The sequence below is a fragment of the Cetorhinus maximus genome, chromosome 18, assembly GCF_964194155.1.
Source record: "Cetorhinus maximus chromosome 18, sCetMax3.hap1.1, whole genome shotgun sequence".
In the NCBI taxonomy this organism is placed as follows: Eukaryota; Metazoa; Chordata; class Chondrichthyes; order Lamniformes; family Cetorhinidae; genus Cetorhinus; species Cetorhinus maximus.
Window position 1 is genome coordinate 51952935 of NC_135896.1, and position 21017 is coordinate 51973951.

The following is a 21017-nucleotide window of genomic DNA, read 5'->3' on the forward strand; positions in this document are numbered from 1 at the left end:
TGGGCAGCTGCTCCACCAGCAGTCACAGAGGGCAAAGCTGAAGGGGTCACAGGCAAGAGGGCTTCCGAAGGGCCAGACACCCTCAGAGAGTCCTGAGTGGAGGTCCCAGGCGTGTCCAAAAGCCGCTCTTCCTCCCTTTGGGTGCCCAAGGGCCCCTGCCTGATTCTTTAAGGAGAAGAGGCACCTGGAGGGAATTCGAGGTGCCCCATTCCCCTTCTCGTGAAGCCACAGTGAGATCTCACCGATGGCTACAGTGATGGAGTGCAGGTCTGCGCTCACTGACAGAAACTGGGTGTTCTGCTGGACCAGGTTCTACATGACATCTGCCACCCTCCCCATGGAGATCTCGATGTGCACACATGTTGGCACCATTTCATCAGCCAGCAGGCGGATGGACTCCTCCGACTCATGTACCACTCTGTTGAGGGCCTCGGACGCGTCTGCCTGATGTTTCCCCGCCTCTCTCAGCATCCCCCGTACCTTGGGCAGGTCCAATCCCAGACGCCTGTCATCAACCTTGGACATCGCAGCTGCCTCTTCCCCAGCAGTCTTTCGAGTGCCGGTGAGCTTGGGTGACCCTTCTTCCTCCTGCTGTGGACACGTAACCATGCAATGATCATCAGATTGTGAGACCCTGCCTGAACTACATTTAATACCCTCCGAGGTATGTGCCTGCGCTGGTGGAGGGTGCAGGTGACTACTGTGACTTCTCTACAGATGCACTTTCTTCCTCTTCCCCAATACCCTGGGTACTCTGTGGGCTGGAAGACCTGCTGGACAGGGCTTGCTTTTCTTCCCTTCCCCTCTTCCTGCTGGAACCTGTAAATCAGAGAGGAAAGCGTGAGTGACTGCATGAGCTGCCTCCAGCACGGAGGAATTCATGAATCTTACGTTTTTATGTGACTACATTATACATGGATCCTTACTAGATGGAGGCCACCCACCGACCTCTCCATCTGCGCAGGCCTGGTCTGTTTCATCCCCTACCAGCTGGGGTGCCTGCTCCTCAATCTCAATGAGGTCCTTGAGGTCAGTCTGACTCCCTCCTGTCTTCCTTTTCCTGCACAAAGAGAGAAGATGGGGTTGAGAGCACACTCGGGACAGGAAGCATGTGTTTCTGTTCTATCAGACAAAGTAAAGTAGGCAGAATACATTGTGCCCCATATCTATCAAATTACAGGGTCCTGGTGGGACTACATTGAAAGTCAAAGACCAACTCATGGCAATGTTAAATTACAAAGATAGAGAAATCTTCGAACCTCTCTATGTAATATAAAATCAAGAAGAAAGGCATGCTTAAAATTGAGCTAACCCATAAAGTGGACGAAGTTGTTGATGAGTATTACAGTACTACATTCAGGAATGAATTTCCAAAATTATTTTTAGACCAGGGGACCTAAAGACTGAGTAGCATATCACTGAGTAATGGTTTTAACAAACTACAGTCTTGAGCAGCTTACTTAGGAAGAATAGACAAGCCCCCAAAGAACCCAAACTAGGCCCCAAACACACGTCAAACCAGCAACAAGTTCCGTTCCCCTATCACCCCTGTGCTCACTTACCTACACTGACTCCCAGTCAAGCAACGTCTCGTTTTTAAAATTTTCATCCTTGTTTTCAAATCCCTCTGTGGCCTTTCCCCTCCCTAAACCTGTAATCTCCTCCAGCTCCACAATCCTCCAAGATTTCCGTACTCCTCTGATTTGGCCTCTTGTGCATTCCCAATTATAATTGATCCACAAATGGTGGCTATACCTTCATGTTGCCTAGGTTCCAGGCTCCTGAATTTCTTCCCTACACCTGTCCACCTCTCTACCTTGGTTTCCTCCTTTAAGACACTCCTTAAAGCCTACCTCTTTGACCAAACTTTTGGTCATCTGTTCTAATATCTCCTTATGTGACTCAGTGTCACATTTTGTTTTATAATGCTGTTGTGAAAGGCTTTGGGATATTTCTTTATGTTAAAGGCACTGTATAAATATAAGTTGTTGTGGTTGACAGCTGCAATTGCGTATGCTGCAATTTCTTCACCCACCCCAACAAACTCCATTCCCATGTCACCGATTCTGTCCTCTTCCTCGGGAGTTTCTCTGGCAGAAGCAGACCTTTTACAAACTTAACATTCTATTTAACCCCGAATTGAAATTCCAACCCCATATCCTCATCACCACAAAGACTGCCTGCTCACACTTTTGTAATATCACCTGTCTCTGCCCCTAATTTAACTTATCTGATGCTGACACTCTCATTTCTGCAGTTGTCACCTCCAGACTAGACTATTGCAATGCTCTCCTGGCTGGCCTCCAATACGTCACCTACCATAATCTTAAGCACATCCAAATTTCTGCTTCTTGCATCCTAATTCACACCAAGTCTCAATCTGTCTTCCTGTAAAGCTCATGAAATTGAAATACCCTATCAAATCTAAGTAGAGTGTCTATTTGGAAATGAAGCATCAAAATTTTATTTTTTAAAAAATTAATTGACCGCTAGAAGAGCTTTGTAAGTCCATGACTCAGCACTGCAAAATGTTCTCATGCTGTCCAAAACAGTAGCTTCTATTTTCCATCCTTGCCAAGGAGATTGTTCAGATTATAGCTACTCACTTGTGTAGAAAGATGATGTCAAGTTACTTAAATGTAATTTGTTGAGGATTATTCAAATGCTCCCCATGTATCTGTATTTATAGACAGATCTTTTGAAAACTCACTTGTGGAAATAATTTTATATTCCTCCATTCATTTTGACTATTCTGTCTTTATCGACTTTAGAGATTTCAGACGCAGGTGCTGCTGTTTACCTGCTGTTAATAATTAGTATGCAGAAAGGATCCTGCAAGTTATTGTTCCACGGTGCATTAGTTGAAAGCAAGGCCATGCTTCTCTAGTAGTGCTTGATCAAAAAATTGTTTTAATAGGGCAGTAAAACAAAATACATATTTTAAAAGTAAATTGGAAATATTATGTTTTTTATTCTTTTGCGAGGTGTTGGTGTCACTGGCTAGGCCAGCATTTATTGCCCATATTTGTAATTGCCCTTGAGAAAGTGGTGAGTTGCCTTCTTGAGTCACTGCAGGCCATGTAGTGTAGGTACACCCACAGTGCTGTTAAGAAGGGAGAGTGGAATAAGATGGATTCATCAGTGCATTCATTGGCACTTGTGACATTCCACTTCTGCATACCTGTTTTTAGTCAATCAAGCAGCACTAAATCATAAAAATCCTAAAACATGGCAACTGATGGCGATTGGGAGATTGGTAATTTTCCAGGCTAAGTGGAAGTGGAGGGATGGGGTGCCATTAGTTCAGTTGGCTAGAGTAATACCAATAGTGCATTTGATTTCCATTCCAGCTGAGGTAGACTTGGAGCCTGCCTCCTCCCTTGCCGGTTGTAAAATCATGGCATAAGCCGTGGCTCACTGACCCTCAAATAATCGAGGATGCTATCTAGAGAAGAAGGTGGGAGTGGTGCAGAAGTAGGGAGAAGGATTGGCTATGTCTATATGTATGTGTCTTAACTGAATTTGAAAAACGTTTTTAACTTATCCATATTTGAATCTTCCATTGAAAGGAGATAACCTTACAAGAGAGGAAGTGTCCTTCACACACTATATATATTCTGATAGTAACACTATTGAATGAATGTGAGCTTTAACACTTGCAGGTGTTAACACACACAGACTGTGACCTCCCCTGCCTGAATTCCTAATAATTTATACAATTCACTTCAAAGCTCCTACAGATTTCCCCATTGCACCCAAAAAACACCTACAATTTTTTTTAGTGAGCATGAAAAGCATAATTTTCTAACTTCGTACGTTTTAAAACACCTTTGAGCCAGATGTGCTTCAAGCCCACCTCAGAGACTAGGCCAGCACTTCACTACAGCACTGAAGGAGTCCTGCACTGTCAGCAGTGTTGTCTTCCAGATGAGATCATTAAATTGACCCCATCTGTGTGTTCAGGTGGATGTAAAAGAGCCCATGTCACTGTTCGAAGAAGATTGGAGCTCTCCTGGTGTCCTAGTTGACTCTTAATCCCTCAACCAACACAACTAAAATAGATTATCTGATCACTTATTTCATTCCTGTGTGTATGATGTAACTGAGCGCAAGATGGTTGCCATCTTTCCCTTCATTACAATGGTGACTACACTTCAAAAGTTTGCCTTGTCTGGGAAGAAATTTGGAACATTCAAAGATATCGAAAGCCATTGCAAAAACACAAGTTTGTTCTTTCTCACTTGCAATGTTTCCTCTCAGTTGTTATGCTTTTAAAATCTTTTCACTCTATGGGGATGGATGCAGACTTATGGAAATTCACTTTGAACTAACAGAAGTTCAGCAGTATGTTTTAGTTTTCTTTCTGCTTGATTTCACACCTGAAAACAAAGGCAGGAGTAGCTGGGTTAACTGTTAACTAAGGTTAACTAAGAGACTTTGTTCTCTGAATTTCTGGACAGAAAGAGAGAAGGGTGTTACGGGGGAAACAGCCTCACAGAGACAAAAGACTGCAGCTGTTGTGGTCAGGAGGAAAATTGGCCATGAGTTCTCTGTGAGCTACCAGGCAGAACACAGAAGGGAGGACGGTTGCTGATCAAAGACGCGTGTCCTATGGCAATCTAAAGACCCTAGAAGATTTGCCCTGGTGAAGCTGGGAAGAAAAATCACCAGAATGGCCTTACTGCTGGTAGTCAGTTTGGATATTCACCAAAACCTGAGGAAAGCACCCTTGTTTTCAGTTGTGTACATTTTGTACCTTGGTCCCCGTAAGACTTAGCCTGGGCCCCCTGTTCCCATGGTAACCAAGCCACTGAGACTTCTTGTCCATGCAGCAGATAGCCCAAGGGATGCTTTAGTAAATCCTGCACTGTTCTATTCAGGGAAGAAGTGCAGAAAACAAGATGAAATCCATTCTGTCAATTATGTTTTCTACATACATTTCAATAAAGTCCAAATTGACAGTGTATACAAAACATTACTGTCCAGATTTAGTGGCAGTGTACAATAATCCTTTAACAGATTGATCCTAACAGCTGCTGTTATGGTTGCCATGGAGGACGTTTCCTCTCCTAAATTTGCACTGCTTTGCTAGACTGCTAAAGTTTGTGAAAGGTGGCGAATTAAGAAGCAATATGGCATAATTCCACCCATCTGTCCCAGCAGCCCCTGCAGGAGTATAGATTTGGATGATTAATGCCACATTCCCAGGCAGTGTAATAGGTTAAGTGATTTTCTGTGCGAGTCGAGATTATATTCAGCACGATCTATTAAGAAAGTATTATTACTTTAAGACAGATCAATGAATGCAAATCTGATGTGGGTAGACTTGAATTTCTGAGCTATTTGTTGTTAGTTCATTCTTTTGATGTGATGGGAGAAAAAGCATCCATCAACTGGATAAAAAGTCTGAGTGCAAAAATTAAGGTTTATGGAATTAGGGTGAGAATAGCAAACTGGATTGGTGAAAATGAAGAAAAACAGAGAGAATTAAGTGCAGCTTTTCAGAGTGGTTGAAGTGGATGGTAATGTTCCATCTCTGAGGCCACTTCTGTTCAATTTGTGCATCAATGATTTGGATATACTGTAGCCTAGAGGGAGCGGTGTCAAAAATTTCAAATGATACCAAAAAAGAGCTCTAGTTAATTCTTTAGAAGACCGAAGGGAGTTTTTATGATGAAACATGGATTAGGGTTAGGGTAGCAGATGGTTTAAAAATGTTAAATATGAGTTGATGCATTTGGTAAAAGATAAGTAACAGCAGTAATTGTGCTATGAATGGAAATAGGCTTGGTACTGTGCAAGAGCAGAGGAATTTATAGGACGGTATTACAGACAAAGGATGTACGCTTTCCCTTACTGTCCATAATAAGTATGTTTTTGGAAAGAGGGATGTGTATGCTTCTCAACCCCTGAGTGTGTGATCAATTTTTAAACTATCAGCAGCAAGCTTTCATGGGTTTAAATAAAGAGGACTATTTATTCATGCATTCACCCTGAAAATCTAAACACCACACCACGTCACTCACTCTCATACATGCATGCACGCACCCGCACACGCATGCACACTTGAGAAAGATACAGTTCAAAAGGATAGTATACTTTTACAAGGTGGAAACAAAAGAATAGGTCATAGTTCACATGTTTGGCTCATCGTAGGAAGAACGGTTGTTGTGGCCCTGTTTAGGAAGGTGGTTCATTCCGTAAAGGTAGTCTGGGTGGCTTCCATAGCTGGGGTCATATATCAACATTGTTGCAGCATTTCTTTGAGGGGATGGCTTTTTCAGAATATCGCAAAATTGGTTACTTGTGGTGTTTTTTTACTAGGAGGTCAAATTTCTGTTCTGGTGAACTCCGAAAAGGAATGGCTGGGGAGACCTTTAAGATGTAACATCTTCAGGCCTTTTAAAAAAGCATGGGTGCTACTATCATGGTCTGCAGCTGGTGTTCTGCAAGTTGGTGTTCTTTGCAGACTGCCCAGGTTCTCTCTGCTTCTTAGATAATAAATTTCTTATCTGCACCCGATTTCATTCACATGATGACAAGTTTCAGTGCCTTCCATTGTTCACATATTGGTTTAAAGCCAGGGTGATTGATATACAATGGGAGACTGATTAATAACCCATTAATGTATCAGCTACAATTAGTTCACTGGAAGACCTTATTTGATATTCCATCCTCACGGTTCCGGCACATCTGGCAGCCATTATTTGTTAGATCTCTTTCATTGAGCTGGTAAGGATGGTCACTTTGCACTTGAAAAACCCATTTGCATTTGAGAACTTTCCAGGGGCATTTTTTAGACATGAGTTAATCCTTTGTCAGTGCAGAAATTGCAAAAGTCACCTGACCCTTGGCAGCCATCTTAGTAGCCTGTTTAGTGTTCATTTTTGAAAGAAAGACAGTTACACAAAATTATATACTGAATGTAGTCAACGTTTAAAGTGATGAACAGGACATGTCTTCACTGGGCATGACAGACTGTTTCATAGGGCATTAAAGGCAACACCTCAAGTTGGTACGGCTGCATAAAAAAAGCTTATGGAATTCTAGGTTTTATCTGGACAGAATATAAAAGACAAGAGGTAATGATGAACCTATATAAAACCTCAATTAGAGTACCAAATGCATTCTTCTGTTCCATGCTAAAAGAAGGATATTGAAGGTTTAGAAAAAATACAAATAAGAAGAAAGACTTGGAAAAGTTAGATTAGAATTATTTACTGGTGTAGAGGGTAAGTAATATGAAATAGTTTTTCAAACATTACACTGTTTGTAACATTACTAATCGATAATGTTACTGTCTGTAAACTATAATGGTGCTTTACCACTTTTTAAAAAGGCACTTTACAGTACCCTAGTTATCAAAAATATTCATGGCACTAACTTAGTCCCAGACCCTTTTTTGAAAGCACGACTTTTATTGTTTAAATTTCATTCTTGATAGAAAATTGAAAAATGCACATCGAAATATTTAAATACTTTGTACAGGATCATTGTTGTGTTAGAAATAAGACTGAAATTCTGAATGGTTATCTTTTTGTTTTTATTTGTGTTTTTGTCCTAACATTTATCTCTCATCCATAAATAAACAATTTTTTATTTAGGATGAAATTGCAAAGCAGAATTTTCTTCAGAAAGTTTCATCAAAGCGAAAAGAACAGGAGCTGAAGAAAGGAGGTGATGTCAAGGCTATCAAATTTAACAAAGATGTGAAGGATAAAAGCCAAAATAAACCAGAGTTAACAGCAAACAGGTCCTTGAGCACAGCAAGAAATCTGCCGAAGCAGTTTAAGGAGCCTTGTGGAAGTAAAAACCTGAGAAGCAAGGCTGTCATGCAGTCATCGCAGCAGAAGGAGCAGAGGTCAAAGGTAAAGGTTATAACTATTATGAGGCGTTGTCATTCAATTTTGCACCCTTATGTTAAGAAACTTTAATTCAAAGATCCAGTTTAATGATATGTTTTTATAGAAACACAGCATGAAAATAGTCATATTAAGTATGAGTACCTTATCATGATTTGTTACAAAATATTTTTAAGACATATAATTAAAAGAAATACTGAATATAATGGTGAAAAATATAATTTAAATGAATTATTTTGGAAAACTTCTGTTTTAAATTTCCAATTATCGGTAACTGTTGCATGGTTCCATAAATTCCATCCTTTATTCAAAAAGGGAGGGAGACAGAAAGCAGGAGGCTACAGGCCAGTTAGCTTAATATCTGTCAAAGGGAAAATGTTAGAAACTATTATTAAAAATGTTATAGCAGGGCACTTAAGAGTTTAAGGCAATCAGGAATGGTTTTGTGAAAGGAAAACCATGTTTAACAAACCTATTGGAGTTCTTTGAAGGAATCACTGGGGAACCAGTGAATATACTGTACTTAGATCTCCAGAAGGCATTTGATAAAGTGCCACATCAAAGGTTACTGCAGAAAATAAAAGCTCATGGTGTAGGAGTAACACATTGGCATAGATAGAAGATTGGCTAGCTAACAGGAAACGAAGGGTAGCCATAAATGGTTCTTTTTCTGGTTGGTGGAATGTAACGAGTGGTGTGCCACAGGGATCAGTGCTGGGGCCTCAACTTATTACAATTTATATAAATGACCTGGATGAAGGGATGGATGGTATGGTTGCCAAATTTGCTGACGACATAATGATAGGTCGGAAAGTAAGTTTTGAAGAGGATGTTAGAAGGCTACAAAGTGACACAGATAGGTGAAGTGAGTGGGCAAAGACCTGGCAAATGGAGTATAATGTGGGCAAATGTGAGATTGTCCATTTTGGCAGGAAGAATGTAAAAGAAGTATATCTAAATGGTGAGAGATTGCAGAGCTCTGAGATTCAGAGGGATCTGGATGTCCTAGTGCATGAATCACAGAAGGTTAGTATGCAGGTACAGCAAGTACTTAGGAAAGCTAATAGAATGTTATTGTTTATTGCGAGGGGAATTGAATACAAAAGTAGGGAGATTAGTTGTACAGAGCACTGGTGAGACCACATCTGGAGTGCTGTGTACAGAATTGGTCTCCTTATTTAAGGAAAGATGTAAATGCATTGGAAGCAAAGAAGGTTTACTAGGCTAATACCAGGAATGGGTGGGTTGTCTTATGAGGAAAGGTTGGACAGACAGGTTAGGCTTGTATCCAATGGAATTTAGAAGAGTAAGAGACGACTTGATCGAAATCTTTAAGACCCTGAGAGGTCTTGGAAGAGTGGAGAGGATGTTTCCTCTTGTGGGAGAATCTAGAACTAGGGGTTACGGTTTAAAAATAAGGTGTCACTCATTTAAGACAGAGATGAAGAGAAATTTTTTCTCTCAGAGAGTCGTGAGTCTTTGGAACTCTCTTCCTCAAAAGGCAGTGGAAGCAGGGTCTTTGAATATTTTTAAGGCAGAGCTGGATTGATTCTTGATTAACAAGGGGGTGAAAAGTTATCTGGGGTAGGAGGGAGGTTACAATCAGATCAGCCATGATCTTATTGAACGTCAGAGCAGGCTTGAAGGGCCAAGTGGCTAACTCCTGCTCCTAATTTATATGTTTGTATGTACGTTTATCACCTAATTAATGATTGAGCCTAGAGAGTTGGCAAGATTTTCAACCCAGATGGGGGAGAGTACATAGGCTGGTGTGCATGCACAAAAATTCATGCCACTGGTTGGCATGCTGGTTTGCCAACACTCCTGTAGCCAGGCCATATTGCTGGAGGTGGGGTTGGGGTCAGCAGGGCTGCCCACCAACAGGCAGCGGGTGGCTAATTAAGCTGGGTAAATCGTCTTTTCAGGCCTATTGTCAGAGGCCAACCGGAATTTTCATCAGGAACTCGGCCAGCTGCCTAGCAGATAAGGTGGCCGAAGCTCCAGGCGGGCATTGAAGTCCTCCATGCTTGCCTGACTACACCTGTGGCTGCAGGTTGCGCTGTGCAGGTGTTCCCCCTCCACAATGGTGGCCAGGATGCTGAGGGTATTTTTTAATTACAAAGTTTTAAAATTTGAAGAGAGGGTGCCTCAGGATAGAGGTGTCCTCTCTCTTACCTGAACTGCAACTTCTGATCTGGATGGCCTCCTATTGGCGCTCCAGCTTTGAGAGCCTGCCTCCATTCTTAAGTGGATGGTGAGCCTGCCCCCTGGCCACTAATTGGTTAATTTGGGGAAAGTCACTGCTAGATGACTCTTTCTCATGCAGTGTGGTGTTTGACCTAATTTGATCCTAGCATCAGTGTCTAGACCCAAAACCCAAAATCTTGCCCTGATGTCAGCAGACTATTTAATCAAGGGGAGCATTACAATTGAGCCTATTGCTGATCTCACCTGAATCACTGAAGGATTTACACACTTAATTCAACCAGAGACTTCAGTGCAGTACTAAGGGAGTGCTGGACTGCCATAGGTATTGTCCTTTGAATGAGACTTTGAACTGAGTTCCCGTTGTTTTCTCCCAGCAATTCATGTGGATATTCAAGATCCTATAGTATAAGCACAGCAGAGAATATTTGGCCTATTCACCAAACAAAAATAGATTATTTGATTATTCATCATATTAGTGTGGGAATTTGTTGTGCCACAATGTTACTACCTTTGCATAAATCACTGCACTTCAAAGTAATTTGCTGAGAGACTCGATAAAGCACTATGTAAATGAAAGTCTTTTTAATGCTCACAAATGCCCTTCCCAGCAAAGGTGAACCCTGGCTGATTTTTTTCTCCTGGGGCAGAGACACTGTGATAAACTGTAGAGCCCTACTTATTGTCAGCTGAGTTAAGCACTGGTTGAGGACCCAACCTTGGTTCAGTTTAATACTGGGCATGCTTACTAATGGCTTCAATGAAATATTCTTATTCAAATTTTACATTATTGAATAAGATTTTAAATTGACCCATTCCAGAAACAAATCATAGATTTACACTTTCAGATGAAATTGGGGACATTCATCACTGTTACTTGCATTGGCAGACAATGAGAGTTTTCAGTTGAAAAATTGACTTTATATTACAAATCTATTAGTATAGATGATGGGGAGAAATATACGGGGATTTAAAAAAAAGCTAGGGATTTGACTGGATATGCATTTCACAGAAATATACTAAGTGAAGAAAATCTTCCAGTCTCTCACTCTGTTACTTGCTGCTGCTGCTTGTAGCTACTCCTATCAGGAGTTCTGCTGTCATGCTATGTCATGCTTGTCTGTCTCTTGCCATCCTCACATGTCCATTGTAGCTCGTCTGCAACCACTTTTTGACATTCATCATCCAACCACACCCAAGTCAACCCCTCTTTCTGCTGCCTTCCACTTTGCACTCTAGAAGGGATCTCAAGATTTTCAGCTCTGACTAAATGGCCTAAATACTGACACTTTATTTTCTGTATGTCACTTCTTAGAGTTCCTTTTGCTCTTCATTTGTCTTAGTCTGTATATGGAATTTTAAGCATACGTCTTAGTATCCACATTTCAAAGGCCTCTATTTTCTTCCACAAATCTTTGTTTATTGTCCAGGTTTCTGAAGCATACAGGAAAGTGGATCAAATGTAGCATTTTATGGATTTTTTCTTTGTTAAAAGCTTGAATTTTCTTGTTGTTAACAAATCCTTCATCTTCACAAAATTACTTCAGGCTACCTCTATCCTTCTCCTAACTTCTACATCACACCTGCCATCTTCTGTTCTCATTTGTCCTAAATAGACAAACTTATCTACTTGTTCCAGTGTGACACCATCCACTTCAATCTTCACTCTAGTTTCTTCTAATGTGTTCCTTCTGACTACCATTGCTTTTGTCTTTTTGGTGTTCATACTCAATCCATATTCTAAACTTATGGATATTACTTGACCTATGATATTTTGTAGGGCCTCTTCTGATTCTGCAAGCTGCACTGTGTCGTCAGTGAAGCGCAAGTTAGTTATGTTCTTGCCCCCAATTTTTACCCTGGAAGTACATCTAACTCTCTGGGCAGAATTTTCTGCCTGTCGGGCGGGCGGGCCCGACCCAATCTCTGGTGCACGGGGAGCTGATTCCCGCCAATGAAGCGGGCCGCGCCCCCATTTTACGTAGGCGGGCCAATTAAGGCCTGCCCAGCTTGACATCCAGCAGGAAGCGCAGTGTTCTTCCTGTGTGGGCGGGGGGTTTCCCTAAAAGTGAGAGTGCACTCTTTCACGCATGCGCACGAAAGAGCGTACATCTCCCTGAGGCTAAGTGCAGCCTCAGGCAGATCGCTTCCAATTTGAACAATATTAAAAATAGAAAAAGAAAATTCCCTAACATGTCCCCCTCATGAGACAATGTCACATGAGATGGGACATGTTCATAATTTACAGATTAACTTTATTAAAATTTTTAACACCCTGCATAAAACCTCATCCCACCTGTGGATGAGGTTTCATGTTTTCTCTATTTGCCGCTGGGGCTCCTGGCCTGCCCGCCAACCTTAAGGTTGGAGGCAGGTCCTTTAATTGTTTAAATGATCCTGTCAATGGCCTCAATTGGCCATTGACAGGTCGGTGGGCCCGCAGCTGATTTTGCTGTGCCCCCGCCTTCCTGAAAATTTAAACGAGGCGGGATGATGTCGGGGGTTCCGCCCGGCGTCATTCCGCGTCGGCGAGCGGGCCTCGCCCCCTGCTCGCCGACAGCAAAATTCTGCCCTCTGAATATTTGTTCTGTGTACAGATTGAGTAATTTTGGCAACAGTACACAGCCTTGTCATACTCCTCTCTTTACTTGAAACATATCTGATTGTCCATCTTCTAGCCTGATGCTCACTATTTGGTTCCAATATAGGCCCTGGATAGATCTCACAACTTTACTGTCAGTGTCACACGTCAGCAATGCGTCTATTAGCTTTTGGTGATAAACACGATCGAACACTTTTTCATCGTCAATGAAACAACTTTACTACCAATGGACCTTATTATCTTATATATCTGTAATATAACTAGTGATTTTGCTCCATACTGATTTTTAAAAATAATTTACAATTAATTCACCTATTTACTCAAAACATTAGCAATCATGAAAGACTGAACAGATTGGGGGACTTTCCTTAATGGTACCATTGCTGCAAGAAGTGGTTTGAGGTCGAATGGGACTTCTACCAAACAACCCAACCCAATTCCATTTTTGGAGTGTTGCATTTTTCTGGGTCATGGTCAGCTAATTATGCTTTTGCATTGGGGATCTGCCACTGCGAGGAGGAAAATGACTTGCTGCTTCAGGGGAGCACTTGCAGCACATGAAATGGTCAAGAAAATTGATAAAGCGGACAGATGTTCTCAAAATTTACTGTATTCTAAATTGCCCATGGAGAGAATTCCAAAGCCAAAAAATAGGCAGTTGTAGAAGTTTTGGAAGGGTGTTGTGGTCAGGCCTCTCACCTGCTCCTGCCTCCCACAATTACTGCCCTCTTATATTCTCCTTCTGTCAATCTTTTCTTTTAGTGGTCCAGTGGTAGCGACAGAAGGAAATTAGTCATATTCCCAATCTGCTCCCTTGGCATCATTTACCTTCCTCGGGTGGGTGGGCAGCCAACTTCATTGGTGGTGGTGAAGAGGAGGAAAATGGGAGACAGTTTTAGGAATGGCTATTTAATCAGATCAACCTACATCAACCATCCTGCATTCACCCATGCATACATATTTGGAATTAGAAATGGGGGCTTGATTGGTTAACTTCCGAGCTTATGCCCGGATTTTCATGTGGGCTGTGGAAAACCTGACCTGCACACTTTTCCACCTTCCGAAATGCACACCCAACCCATGTGCGATTTTGCACAGGATATTTGTCTTTTCATAAAGGGTTCGGGTTTGCATTACATTTTGCAAGTCGTGATGGAGTGGAGGAGGAGTATGTTCCCTCTGTTTTTAGAGACAGCAGCCTAGCTTCCAACATCATTTAAAGGCCTCCTAAAACTTATCCATCGCCCCCTGCACTCATCCCTTACGCCACCTCATGCACCCTCAGTTCCCATGCCACCCCATATCCCCTCAGATCCCCCATGCTCCTCATATCTCTTTGCCACTTCCATACTCACTCTATGTCCCCCATGTATCCTCCATAGCCATTCATGCAGTATCCATTGTACATTCCACACAAGCCAGGCAAAGCAATGGGATTCTTTTGAAGACAGTTGAAAAAAATTAAACCCATGACAATTTAATAAAACTATCATTCAAATACACTGCCATTGATACTGCAAATAAACTTTTTCCATCGAAAATAAGTTAATCCTTTAAGTAGATGTTATGTTATGTTAGCAAATGGCCAATACGCCGAAATCACATCAAAAGCAGAGTGTGTTATTAGAACCTTGTAAAAATGTCAGTCATCCCCCTGAACAGCTCTGTTAATGGACCATTAGCTTTTGGAATTCAGCCAAGCATTCATAATGACACAGCTATCAAAACATTAGCTGTCCAACTCCAAAAACTGAAATTGAAAGAACAGATGGTGTTGTTTGCATTTCAAAGCAATCAATGGAAGGGAGCCGGTGCAGAGATTACTTTAAACTTTCAAAAGCAGGGGATTTTTTTCATAGTCAGAGCTGTCTGTACATTTAAGTCCAGTGCCAAACATGACGAGGAGGGTTTTACCACTCATTTTCCCATATTTTTGAATGCATAATGGTACTTTTACCATTGGATAAAGTTCATTGTGGCATTTCCTCCAATAGAAAAAGTACCATAATACATGTCAACAGTTACACCTTGATGGTCAATATAATGGTCAACTTATGATTGCAGGACAGAGCCCTATGATGTATCACTCCTTTAAAAACACATCTACATTATACTACAGCATCTAATAGTGACATTTGAAGGCGTTAAAACATTTTACACTTACCTTTCAGAACGTTCCTGACTCCTTAGCAGGCTTCCCCCGGTGATCATGAACTCTCCAAGGTTGTGCATTTTTTAGGGCTTCTGAAACCTATACCAGCACTTGAAAATTGTGTGGGGGAGTAAATACAATTTTCCTTTGGTGCCCCCAATGGGGACCCTGACCTTTGAAGAGATGGCTGTGCATTTTGCACCCAGGGCCTTCCTGACCTACGAAAGGGCCACACAAAAATGGCGAGGAATTCGCTGGGCAGAGGAAAATTGTTTTTCCTGCAAAACAAAACTAAGTTCAGTGTATTGAAACCCTATTCGTACCTCCTTTGGAGATGGAAATTCAGCCCGACGTGTGTGAATAATTAAACCTTGAAGTTGACAAACATGCATAAAGTTAATTTTGTGTTTTCTGATACAGATATCTGCTGATCTGGATGGGATTACTTCGACAGACCCAGTGTTGCAAAGTGAAGATTATCTCAGAAGAGTATATGGAAAGGCAGTTTATCAGGGACATTGCAGCACTTATAAAAAAGGCCCTTATCTGAGGGTGAACTCTCCTATACCTAAATCCAAACCTCAGAGGCCTAAAATGATTGAGAATATTAAGGGTGAGTGATTTGTATCATTGTAAATTGTGTTTCATGTTTTACCAGTTACGTTGTTCCTCACATTTGTTCTGCTGTTCTGGCTTTAGGAAATGCCTCACAAGTCTGGTTCTGTTTAATCAGTCAGGCAAGACTTGCACATTTTAATCTGATTTTCCCTCCAATTTGAATCTGCATTTAATTAAATGAAGAGACCATAATGATGCTGATTTACCATCAAGTAGGTCATTACCAGATGTGTTTGATTACAGCAACAATGAATGGCTTGGTAATACATGAAGATGTCTGCAATAATTTATTCATTTTATTCCTAATCATGTATATATTTGTGTTTTCAGGGGAGAAAACTTACCAAGCTCACTTCAAAGGAAGCTTAATCAGATGCAAGCTATTTTTGCTGAGCTTCATAAGATCTAGTTGTAGTTGACTTCTTAGCATTTTTAATTTTAATAAAATTAGGTTGGGCTTTTTTGATGATAGAAGTAGCCTTTAAATTTTTGTAAACTGAACAAGCTAAAGTAAGAAACATGGAGGAAAGGAAGATGACATAAAACAGACTAAGTATTTGAGTCACTTCTTACCAATTTGTGGTTGAAACAATTTGCAGACAACCTCCTCCCAGACTTCTATGCATAACAACAACTTGCATTTGTGCAGCAGTTTTAATGTAGCATTTAGAAACTCAACAGTAGGAAGACTTAGAAATCAACTAAGTTTCATCACTTTAGCGCGTCTGTGCATTTGACGAGCAAATCTCCAAAAACAGTTGATTTAACTGTTTCACAACTACTGTAAGAATGCTATGCACTATTTTCATTTGAGAAACAAATTTATTTTAAAACATTTTATATGAATATTTTTGAGTGAAATATGATTCTGCAGCAGCAGAGGAAGAGCAGTGCAAGTGTTCTGGGCTCTGAGATAAATGTTCAATCTTCCAGTCATAAAGGAAAATAGATGGAACATTAAGTGTGAGATCAGACTGTGTGGCTTTATATACTCCTGTGCTTAGATAGTTTTAGTGAGAAATTGAGCTCATTAGCACCCATTTTTTGGGCACTACGAGTGTCCTTGGAGCTTCAAAACGCATTCATGCCACACACGCACACTTGTCGGGCGAATTTCTCTGGAAGATATATTGGTGCGTGCACAGTGGACATCTACCAGTATTATACAGAACGGACAGATCATGATGTCAATAAGCATGCTAGCTGATTTGACACTAGTGATGCCCTTTTAGAGCTGTATGCTCCAATTAATGCCACCTCTTAACCCCACATTATTGAACACACATTGAAAAGCAGAAAGGAACCCCAACTAGTGCTATTTAAAAGGATCATCAATCACTTACAGTTTAGTTACTGGTTGATTTCTTCTGGCTATTGCTATGATTCAAGAAGTTTTTGATGCTTTCTATTATTGTTTCAAGTTGGAAAAAAACTACAGGGAGTGATGTGGCAGGTGCTAAAGGAGCTTTTGCTGACTTCAGGGCCCCTCATAAGCCAGTTGCTGCTAGACATGGAATGGAGCATTACTGGAGAATAAGCATTGGTCATGCAGAGAAAAACAAGCAGCTGGAAGAGGGAGGAGGGGGAGAAGGGCACTCTGCAGGGGCCATCCATTCAAGATTTTCAAGGACCAATTCTCCTACCTGAGCCTCAAGCAATATGTGAGATGTCCGTGCTTGATCATGGACTTCCTCACTGAAAACTGCCACTGTTGCAGCCACAACTGCAATCTCAGAGCAGGGAAAGGATTATATTGCCATTGGCTATGAAGGTGATTGTGGCGATGAACTTTTATGTGTCTGGCTCCTCCCAGGCTGAAGCTAGAGATATTTATAAAATATCACAGTCTACCGTTGCATGTCACTAAGGCTGTCTATTTAAAGGTAGCTATCTAAGCTCTGCGCAGTGCCCTATGCCAAATTGGTACAGGACTCCTCCATGTCCCATAGTATTAACCACAGACTTTCTCACAAGCTTCTCAATGCACCAAGCATTTCAGTCTGCAGAAAATGCTGGAAAAACTCAGCAGGTCTAACAGCATCTGTGGAGAGAAAGAGAAAGTTAACGTTTTGAGTCCTTATAACTCCCTCAGAACCATCCAGCATTTCCTGTTTTTGTTTCAGATTTCTAGCTTCCGCAGTATTTTGCTTTTATTTCATCCTGCATACCAGCAGTGTTCTTTACAGGCTACTCCATTGAAGTCTTCGTCTGAGCCCTGATGACATCATTGAAGAACGTCATGTGAGCTGCACTGCCTCCAGCACTGCCTGCCCTTAGGAAATCTACATTGTCTGATTTGCACCTTTACAAATAGCACTACATGATTTTCTTCCCCCCTGGCGGATACAGAATATCTCTCCAATCCACCTTCTCCACTGAGGCTTCCAGTGCATCATTGGGAAAACCTTGGAGCTCGGCTTCTCCTCTGTCATGCCATTTCTCACTCTTTCCTAGGCCAGATTCTCTTCTATCATGAGTGTTACCACCTGTTCCAGCCATAATGCACCTCCCTTCTAAATATTCAAGCTGACATTAGGCAATCAGGCTAACTTTAAGTGGTGCTAGCCACTCACAATATTGGCTTCTTGCCAAGAATAACACAGTTAAAGCAGACTGGTTGCAGAGATCATGGAAATGAGCAGGCAGCAAGAAGTTGATTTGCTCCCTGCAGTGCAAACAATAGGTACAGATTAATTGCAAATTGTAGTCCCCACTCCTGCTTTTGGGAGCTACCCAATTTATCCACTAGCTTGTCTAAGTTTGAAACTGCATGCTGGACCCTCTGGAATACAGCACTCCAAATATAGGGAAATTTTTCTTGGGAATTATAGGCTCACTGATTTTAATGATTGAGCAGCTATGACCTTCAGTGAAAAGGTTTCTCTATATCTAATGCCATAAATTTATTGCTGATGTCTCATAACCTTTTTGCTATTTTAATAGGTGTCAAGGTGAAATCTGCTAGAACACAAACCACTCTGTTTGCACTCAAGACAGCCGTAACCAGCCCAGAGGGAAAGCGGCATATTCCTGTTCCAAATTTTCAGAACAACCAATACTTGTTTAGTCCATCACATCGTATAACATCTACATCACCCATTTCAGGCCCAGTTGAAGGACATCTTGTCCCAATGGCAATTGCCCTCGGTAGGTTCAAAATGAAACTTGATTATAAGGTGTGGGTATTGCTGTTCCAAAATGGTAAAGTTTAGATTTGGTCACTGTGTTGTCTTGTGTATTCTTCCTGCAAAAGATTGGTTCTCTATTTTTCAGGACAATTTGGTCAGTTGATGAACTTATTTATAGATAAGATGAAGATGGAGTTGGAAAGGAGACTTCAGAAACTCACACCTCTCCTGAGCCAATATCTCTAGATGATCACAGACAAATAGTACAAATAGACAGAATTTCCATGTTTATGGATTATGTGAAATGTTGACATAAAAACATGACCAAAAATCATAACAGGAAATTGCTCAGGGAGTGGCATACACAACATTTTAAATAATATACTAGAAACTGCCCTATGACATTACTAACAGTTGATCCTTAATAAGGTGCAATTGCCGCTCCATCTCATGATGGTCCCATTTAATATTCTTCCACGGGTTGTGCTGCATGTCTGAGCAGGCCACTGAAATGAGAGAACTGGAGTTGTTCATGCTGTAGCAGTGTAAGCACATGTGAATTTGAGTGCACTACTTTTGACTGTTTGCTAGTGTCTTGAAGGAGGTTCCATCGCCTCCACTCTCTAGCTGAGTGCAACAGCATTGCTTTTCTTTCCTGTTTATATCAAAATAGTGCACTCCAAAAACCAGTTAGTAACATTTTACTCAGACTTGATCTTTGGAATGTCAGTGCATTGTCTGATAGTTGGTTTGCATGCGAGCAATGGTGTAACGTAGAATGGATTATTCTAAAATGTAGAGAAAAATTGGTTCCAATGAAATAAATTGCTTTGCTATGTGGAGACAACAACAAGGTTACCATGTGGAAGTAACTAAAAATTGAGTATTGCTGAAAAAGAGACATGCTGTCAAAGCTTTTGATCTTGCGCTCATCAGGACAGAATTCACAAGAATACCAATTGTAAAGGGAACAGGAATTTATACTGCATGAGAAGAAAGTGCTGATTGGTTGGCAAGTGGACTCTGATTGGTAGAGACATTGTCAAAGAGAGAATGCACCTGGTTCATTACCATTGCTTTTTCCTACAAAAACAATCAAATTTGTGTAAAGAAAGACATTGCTTGTGTTGGCCTGACTCAGTAGTCGCGCTCTCGCCTCTAAGACAGAAGATTGTGGTTCATACACTCACTCCAGAAATTTCAGCACATCATCTAGACTGACACTTCAGGGCAGTACTGAAGGCATGGTGCTGCCTTTTGGATGAGACATTAAACTGATGCCTTGTCAAGTGGACGTAAAGGATCCCATGATGCAGTTAACATAAAAGGGAACTCAAAATCTACTAGTATTTAATAGTAAGTGGATACTAAGAGGTGATGCTATTAGGGGCAAAGAGGCACAGGAAAAGGCTAGAAAACTTAATGAGTGCATTGTATCAATATTTACCAAGGAAGAGGGTGCTGACAAAATAGCGGTAGAAGCAGAGATGGTAGAGTTAATGAATGAAATGAAAATTAATGGGCAGTATGTACTAGAAAGGTTGGCTATGCTTAGTGGATAAGTCACCCAGCCTGGATGGCTTGGCATCCTAGTTTGCTAGGGAAAATGGGGGGTGGCGATAGTGGAAAGACTTGCCATAATTTTCCAATCTTCCAGATAAGTGAGAGTGCCAGAGGACTGGAAAGTGGCATGTGTGACACCCTTTTCATTAAGCATGTATGGATATGCCTAGTAACTATAGGCTGGTGGGTTTAACATCAGTGGTGGAAAAGGTTTTAGAAACAATAATGAGGGAAAAAATTAACAAGCACTTAGAGAGGTTTGAATTAATTAAGGAGAGCCAGCTCAGGTTTGTAAAGGGAGATTGCGTTTGACTATTCCAAGTGAATTTTTTGATGGAGTAACAGAAAAGATTGATGAGGGGAATGTGGTGGGTGTTGGCTGTATGGATTTTAAGAAAGTGTTTGATGAAGTATCACATAAAAGGCTGGTTAATAAAATTGAAGCTCATAACATAGGAGGGTCAGTGTCAGCTTGGATAAAATTTTGGCTTAAGGACAGAAAACAAGAAGTCAAGACTGGAAGTAGTTAGACAGTGATGTTCCCCAAGGATCATTGCTAGGACCGCTGCAGTTTTGATATATAAATATAAATGAGATGGATTTTGGAATACAGAGTAAAATTTCAAAAGTTGCCAATGATTTCAAACTTGAAGGTGCAGTAAACATTGAGGTTGACACCAATAAACTGCAGGTTGATAGATAGGCTAGCAGAATGGCAGATGGAAACTAATAGAGAGAAGTGTGAGGTGATGCATTTTGGCACAAGAGATAGGAAGAGGCAATATAGATTTAATGGCACAGTTCTAAAAGTGTGCAGGGACAGAGAGAACTGGGAGTTCATGTAAATAGATCTTTGAAGGTAGCAGGACGTATTGAGGGAGAATTTA

General features: G+C 41.1%; 1 protein-coding gene across 1 annotated transcript in view; it reads left to right on the top strand.

The window, feature by feature from the left end:
* kiaa0586 (KIAA0586 ortholog) overlaps positions 1-21017 on the top strand; it is a 657376-nt gene that overhangs the window by 371469 nt on the left and 264890 nt on the right. Inside the window, exons 15-17 of the mRNA XM_078562702.1 lie at positions 7605-7868; positions 15242-15434; positions 18383-18586. Coding sequence (XP_078418828.1) covers positions 7605-7868; positions 15242-15434; positions 18383-18586 — 661 coding nt within the window. The remainder of the gene's footprint in view (positions 1-7604; positions 7869-15241; positions 15435-18382; positions 18587-21017) is intronic.